General features: G+C 38.7%; 1 protein-coding gene across 14 annotated transcripts in view; it reads right to left on the reverse strand.

Moving 5' to 3' along the window:
• Positions 1-8088, reverse strand: part of LMO7 (LIM domain 7) — a 96365-nt gene that overhangs the window by 17856 nt on the left and 70421 nt on the right. For 7 of the 14 annotated variants that reach the window (XM_031057077.1, XM_031057078.1, XM_031057086.1 and 4 more), the window contains 4 exons: positions 4047-4208; positions 2483-2667; positions 1740-1800; positions 683-739 (listed from right to left, as the gene is read on the reverse strand). In XM_031057077.1, the coding sequence (XP_030912937.1) occupies positions 683-739; positions 1740-1800; positions 2483-2667; positions 4047-4208 (465 nt within the window). Of the gene's footprint in view, positions 1-488; positions 531-682; positions 740-1739; positions 1801-2482; positions 2668-4046; positions 4209-8088 lie in introns of all 14 variants that reach the window. The other 7 variants (XM_031057088.1, XM_031057087.1, XM_031057083.1 and 4 more) reach the window with 5 other exon arrangements.

Below are 8088 nucleotides of genomic sequence, written 5' to 3' on the forward strand. Positions count from 1 at the left end.
TACAGCAAAACAGAAAGCCATACATAGCCCAAAGACAGCATAGGACATACAACATTAGTGGAAGTATGTGAGCTGTGACATGCAAAATGCTGAAAAAGCAACCTACAAAACCAAAATTGAGTGCCTTGTTTATTGCCTTTTTAAAAAATGCTGGCATATTAATTTCAAAACTTATATTGGTCTTCTTGGGATCTTGTGACATCACCACATAGTGGAAAGCCAGCAGATGCCTTTTTATACCAATTTATGCAAAAGCACAGAGCTGCAACTCAAACTCAAATCCAAAGTTAAATACTTCATCAACAGCTCTGAGATCTTCTCTAAACCTTTGCAGGAATATTCACCATTATTCTTGTTTTGTAGGTAGTAGCAAACCTGAACAGAGTGCCACCCTTCTAACTTCTACCCAGTGGGAAAAAAAAAGTATGAACAACACAGAAAAGATTTAAACAGCTATAGATATAAGAGAACACGCAAAGACCCATTACCACAAAGGTAGACCCATGAATTGTAAGAATAACCTGATGACCCTGGGGAAAGAAGGGAAATTAATTATGTTGCTTCATTGTAACTGCAGAAACAACACTGAAGAGGTAGAGCACCCAGCACCAGACTTGTTAGGGAGAGTGTGCAGCAGGAACAATTTCATGGAAGTACATGAAATGTTAGCTCTTTGGTTTACCTTGTTCAAAAAATTGTGACCGCCTTTTTAAGTTTTTCAAAGAAATAGGTTCAGATGCTATTTGAAAATACAAAGAATACAAACAAATCAAAATGAGGTGCCTTTTTTTTAATGACTATAATGACTGGATAAGAAACTTTGGTTAGACCTCTCATACACTGCAACATCACTTCTGAAAAAAAAAGCCCCTGAAACACAAAGGAAAAACCTTAGGAGGTTACATCATATACTAATTAGGACTTCATTTTATCAGTAACAATGTCCAACTATAAAAACAGCACAAGTGTCAAACTCAGACTCAGGTTCTCCCTGTCTAATTTAACCATCCTTGACTAGGATTCAAAGTTGAAACGAGGAACCTAATGACTATTCAAGGCCATTAGAAAACATCTCCAGAGGGCAAGTGATATCTTGGGGGAATTTTTCTATGAATTGCCATGTGTATTCAAGCTAAAATGAAATACAAAGTTCCTATTTCAGGATTATTATTCCATTAGGAAGTATACACACCTGGTTTCTCTCACTGCTGTCAAATAAGGCTATAACTGCTCATAGCCTCATATGCAATTGTTATTCATATCAGAATCATCAATATTGTTCTCCAGGAATAAAAGTAAAGTAATAATAGTGAAAACAGCCACTAACCCCAAAACCTTACAACTGAAAGAGGCAGGAAAAAATAGCAAAAAGCTGAGTACTCTACACTCTTCCTGGGCAGTGAAATAAGTCAATACTCATACTAACTCAGTCACCATACATTGCAGTAGCAATTACAATAAATCGTGTTCCTTCTTTTTCACCCCTACCACACATTAAATTTACAACCACTAATGCAGAGACAGGGGGTTTCATTGCAGCTTTGTTGTCAGTTCTCAAACCACCTAGCAAACTGTGGAAGAAGCTAGACCCAGTTTGGATGCAAAAAGATATCTGTCTGGCTTTTGGTTTGTTAAGGTCTCACTTCACCCACTGTATAACACTCTCAGTCATTACTGGCTTAGTGTCTGTGCTTGTCACAAACCACACAATGAGCAGATGAAAAGCAACAGTGGTTTACCTCTTTGTTCATTAGAGCCAAGATCTCCTTGCATTCCATTTATCAACTTTGTTTCTGTATCCTGAAATATATAAATGAATAAATAAATAAATAAATAAATGTCTTAGGCTCATTAGATTTGTGGAAGTTTATCCAACTACGCATCTTTCCTATCAGGAACTATATGTCACAAAACACTTCATAATATTTTATAGAAAGATACAAAACAATCTAAAACTTCCTCAGTGTAATTTATAATAAAGCTACTGCATGCATTTGAAGGACTCAACCAGCTGTGAACTGCTGCAGAAATAAAACACATTAGCTAGCAAGAAAATTCCAGAAGCCAAAATCTTCCTATTTCAGCTCCTTGGCAGGCAGGTTTTATTTGCAAATAATTTGAAAGCACATATGCACCTGTTCTTTGGGGCTGCAACTTCCATTTAGGCTAATAATTCAGGTCAAAGTCTTCTCTGAAGAACGAACATTATATATGGTTTTAATCAAAAGATAGTCTGCACTTGTTTTAATATTTATCATTCACCAGTGTTCTCTCATAAATAGACAGTAGCAAGTCTTTAAAACATCTTATTTACCTCAATACATGCATAGCTACCTCTCCATATTTCAGATGCAGGGTCCTGTGCTTGTATTGCTTAAGGAACAGAAGATTCACAAGTTCTTTTCTCCATCCTCCCACTATCAAGACACTAAATTTTTTCTTGCTCCCCCCAACTCCCATGAACCTTCAAACACATACTCACAGAACTTTGAAGGCTGCTGGAGAAATCTCTTTTTGTGGATATGGTGGAAGCATTTGAAACTTTTTCTCCCGAAGTTGCATCAATCCATTTATTTTCAGATGCACCTATAATGTTGGTAGCCACACTGGTGAGATTGAGGATTTTATGTCTTACATGTGGCAGGGAAGGCAGGTCTTTGCCCCAGTCTTTTTGGTATGTGGAGGATTGGGAAATTAATATAGACAGTAACGTCAAAGAACAGAACAAGAGCTATTGAAAACATTAAAATAACACAAAAACAGAAGAAGGGACACACAAATCAGGTGGAATTTGTGAAGACAGGAAGAAGGGCATTTATAGCAGACCGCCTTCCCCAAAAATGCAAATGTTAGTCATAAACCAGGTAAAAGTTTGCCAAAACAAAAGATGTTTTGCTGATATGTGCTACAGCCGCTGAACATTAGAGAGGAGTTAGCATTCATTGGACACTATTTCATTAGTGTTAGTAAGGATTGAGAAAATTCTTCTGACTTTACTCACTCCTGGTACAATGAGACTCATATACTATCCAGGGAAGGGTCATTTTCATGTCCATGCTCATCAGGAAGCACAGAGAGGGGGAAGAAAAGGCAGCCTAAACTAAATTGGCAAATTGATGAGGCAAATACAAATGATGCTCTTCTCACATACTTCATCCTATCTCCCTTCCCTACCCTTCCTACTGAAAATTTTATTCAATTAGTTTTTTGCCACTAATCTCACTCTTCAGTTGTATTACGTCCTATAAGGTGATTTGTTTCTTGTCTCTTCCTAACCCCACTGTTTTTACCCCAGTTTGCTGGTAACTTATTTACCTAGCTTCCCACTAAAAGAATGTTTTGTATTTATGCTGTGAAAGAAGTCACTGGTCACACTTCCAATGCAAAAAATCTTCTAGAACTTTGAAAGCGTTTCCTGATTAAATCATGGCAAGCCAAGACATGCTACAAGGCTGTCAAGCCAGGATGGAAACCCTCCCTACCCAGAATGGGTAGTACCATTCTGGAGAGATTACAGCACCACAATATTTGGGTCAATGGCCAGAATCATAGCACACAGGTGCTGCATCACCCACAAGCTTATACCTCACTTCAAACGCTCCCTGAAGAAAGGAAGAGAAGATCCTCCTTCCTTGAAGAAGGGGAGCTGGTGATTGAGAGAGAGGGCCTTTAAATCTAGTGATCAGACCCCCTAGAGATCAGACCCTCTTAATCCTTGTGGTATGGCAGGGAACAAAATGTTAGATTCCTTTTTGTGCTGGTTGCACACTTTTTTACCTGTCCATCCTCTAAGAAACACGGCAGAGCCCAAGAGTGAGGTCAGTAGTTCAATGTTTTGCAGATTTTCTTGTCAAGACATTTCTAATGCTCAAGCAGTTAAAAAAGCCAAGTTGTGTTAAAATGCAACAGACACATTGGCAAACTACTCAGCTTAGATACGTATTACTGCTGTAAGGCTAATAAGGACTCTCAGCTGTCAGGCACAGCAGAGACAAAGCTTATTTGCCTTACAGAGCATACAGTATCTGCCCGACGAAACAACTCACCATTCTTTCCATATCGTCTGACATCCATGACCAGGTTTCCAGTTTCTAGTGCTCTGTTGATGGCTTCTTCCCACTGACTGTGGTCCATATGTGAAACCTTTGTGCCATTGACAGCAATGATCTCATCATCTACATGCAGCTGACAAAGTGCTGCGGGGCTGCCTGCAGAAAACAGAAGAAAAATGTTATTATGTCTCCATTTATATTTTTTTCTTTTTATCACAGTTGTGATTGGAAGAGAGCGGACTGGGAATCATTCAAAGAAATGCTTAATGGTGCATATTGAGAAAGTCTTAGAAAAATTCACTACACTGTAAAATAAACTCAGTAAACTCAGTATCAAAGCAGCTTTTCAATTTAGAACTTATGGAAACATAAAAGAAATCAGTCTTCCGGACTTGTAAGTTTCAGATTATGGTCACCCCATTCAATAAACAACCTCTGTGTTCAGTCTTCCCTTCACTAACTCACCTTTATAATCTGTGACAGTGAGAAAGAGGCAGCACCACAATGTCTATATCCAGTGATTAGCTGAAATTCAGTCAATGTTTGGGTAATCCTCTTATTTTTCAAAAAACAAACAAACAAACAGCCTGCACTTTGTTAAGTCCAGTAGAAACTGGCTTTCTCGTAATCTCATTTACATTTTCTGAGCTCTGCTGACAAGAGCATGCTGCTTTACTGCTTTGCTGGAATAGTTTATTAGCTCTGAATTGATTGGTAATTGGACTCAAGATATTGCTGGGTATTGTCCCACTAGACTTCTCTGGAGTCTACCTTTTTTATCTATTAAGAGCAAACTTCATGGCAAGTTGGACTTTGAATCTACTGATATTTTGCAAGACAAGCTGCACTTTATACTTTTTCATCTGCTACACATTGGCAGGCAATCTCACGAAGGACAGAGTATATAGAAGACCAGTTCATAAACTTTTTTTCTATTTAATTCAGAAAATGGATAGGCTGAGAAACTCAGACTCTCCAAGTATGATTCTACAGATTACATATGAATGGTTCTTCCATTAAGAATTATTCCCTTAGCAGAATAGAAAATAGAAAAGCCGAATAAAAATATAGTTAAGGATTGCACAATAAACCCTTATGTTAATAAAACAAGTTTGAATTACACAGTGGAAGGATTTTCCAAAGTAGTGAAATCCACACATCTTAAAATATAGCAAGAACAATGCCCTATTACATTATTAGAAACAAATGTGGACAAGTATGACAGAAAAATTTAGACACCATATGCTTCATCCTGAGTGTCTTTTCACTCGTTAGTAAAATGCTGCTGTAAGTCTGGCTCATCCAATAAGGATTCAGATGGCTTCACACACGAGGAAGTTAAGAAATTAAGAAATGCTCTGTTTCCTAGTACTGCACCAAATAATGATTCATCATAATTCACTAAAAAGCTCCACTGGCTTCTCTGCTAGAAGAACATGGCTCCATACTATATTGTTCTGCATCATTCTTAAAATATGGACTAAAAATTTCATTTGCAGTTATCAATACTAATTGCCTTTAAACTGTATTGTGGAAGAAAAGGTAGGGTTTTCATCTGAAGGAAGAAATATGGACAATAGTTTAACTAGAAAAAAACATGCATCTCTAGGGGTCAGGAAGATGTTAAAGAATCATGGATATTCAAGTCTGTTAATGGAAGGTACTATTAAGAATACTATCAGAGATACTAATACTGAAGTTACTAATTTCAACAACATCATGTAACATTTAGAATCATGTCTGATATTTAGTACCATATAGTTTAACCACATCTGGATTAAGCCTTATGCTCATGATAGAGGGAAAGCTTCAGGCTCCAGCAGGGTCATTAGCACTCGTAATTTCTGTCTTGAGTTGTGACAGAATAAGCCCACAGTAACCAAAAAAAAAGGTTGTGTTCATTTTATTCAAATAATTTGTCAGGGATGAGACCGGGCTCAGAGGTGTGAACAGTATACCTCAATTGACTCAGTTTTAGGAAAGGAAGAGAACTGAAGACTTCACAGTTCCTCCTATAATATTGGTAGGAAGGTATATGCACACCATACTGCAACCATACAGACTGAATGAATAGCAGCAGTCTCTAGATCTGGACCAAAAATAGCCAGAACAACTTACACTGCTCAATTTTTGGCCTGTAATTTTGCCAGCAGCTCTTCCTCCTCAGTCTCTGGACAAAAGGGCTTCTCAAGAGTGCAAACCAGGGTGCCTACAGTGGGCTTCTGCTCTGATTCACATCCAGAGAAGCCCACAGAGCCTGCCCAGAAATTCAGATGCCAAAAGTTGTATGCTACCAGTTGTCTATCTCTGTCCAGCTCCTCCAACACTATAGGAATTAACAATAATTTCTATATATTCCGATAAGGAATTTAGATTTCATTATATAAAATATGTACTGCTTTTATGTTTTTCATAGGTTTTTCTGAAGGTAAAAGGCTTTTCTTTTTTGCTAGTCTCCAGTATAAACAAAAGCAACCAAATACTCATTTTCCATATGTTCTAAGTTATCTCTAACCTATCCCCATCTGTTGTTATTACAATAGATAAACACTATCTCAATGATAGAAAAAAAATAAAACTTGAAGGATGTGGATCAAATTTACTTTGTCCTACATGACTGCAAGTGTTTGATCAGACACGCACTCCTGTGCACACAATCTCAAAAAAATTATTGCAAAGGGAAAGTGAAAGGGGAAGGACTGAAACAATAAAGATTATATGGCACTGGGGAAGTTGGCAGAACAATGTCTAGATTAATGACTTAAGGCTTTCTATTTACCTACTTTTTAGCGCAAAGGTTGAAGACTCCTTTAAAAAATGAGAACTATCCTTTTTTATACGTAGTAAGTGGGTATCCCTGAAATATGTGTGACAACTTAACTCTTAGGTTTTTGAGAACACTTACAAGTTAATTTTGCCTACCAAGTAGTTTTCTTAGTGGATTTTTTTAAGGAATTGCATATTTAGAATACAGAGTCATCTATAAGTAGTAAAAAATATACATGCTGGGTATCATCTCAAGAAAATCATACAGCTAGTTAGGACAACACAATCTGAGAAAGTATTCCTGGAAGCTTTTCCTGGGCTGAAGAAAGAGAAAAAGGTGACTAGAACGGTTGGTTTGGATTTGCCAAGTCTAAATCACACTTGACCAACCTGGTTATCTTCAATGATGAATTGCCTAGATCTCTGTAGATGAAGGAAGAGAGGTGGTTACAATCCACCTTGCCTTTAACAAGACCATTGACATGATATTCCACAGTATCCTGGCATCAAAAGTGGGATGGGATTGTCCACAGGGCAGAACGACCAGATGGTGAAAACCTGGCTGGGCTGTCAGGCTCTGCGGAAAGTGGTTAATGGCGCTTACTCAGCCTGTAGGCTGCTCACAAGTGGATCTCATTAGGATGTATCCAGGGACCTATCCTCTTTAATGCATTCGGCAATAAGCAGGAGAAGGAGGAAAACACACCCTCATCAAGTTTTCAATCCTTGCCAAAAGTGACAGGGTGGCCAGTACAATGGAGGGCAGGGCTGCTCTTGAGAGCAAGAACCTGACACTCAACAAGGCCACATGCAGGGTCCTGGAGGACTAATCCCAGCGATGGTACAGGCTGGGTATTGATGGGCTGGACAGCAAGGCTGGGGGGCCTGGCAGTGATGGGGCTGTATGAACACTGACATGAACAACAAATCAAGACAAGTGGCCATTCAATTCACTCAGCACCTCTTATGCCACACTGACAATACTGTGTCCAGTTGTGGTCTTCCTTTGTAAAAGAGACATCAATAAACTGGGGCAAGTTAAATGGGAAGGTTAGGGCTGGAGCAATGGACCCGTGAGGAAAGGCTGAAGAGTATGGGCTTGTTCAGCCTGGAGAAGAGAGGCTGCAGGAGAAACTAACAGTAGTCGCCCCCAGTACATACCAGGAGGTCCCTGAGAAGGGAAAGCCTGCTCTTCATTGAAATTTATGGCAGGAAAACACAGAACAGCAGTTATAAACCGGGACAAAGATCGGTCTGACTGGATATGTAG

This window comes from Geospiza fortis, unplaced genomic scaffold, assembly GCF_000277835.1.
Source record: "Geospiza fortis unplaced genomic scaffold, GeoFor_1.0 scaffold45, whole genome shotgun sequence".
Classification (NCBI taxonomy): domain Eukaryota; kingdom Metazoa; phylum Chordata; class Aves; order Passeriformes; family Thraupidae; genus Geospiza; species Geospiza fortis.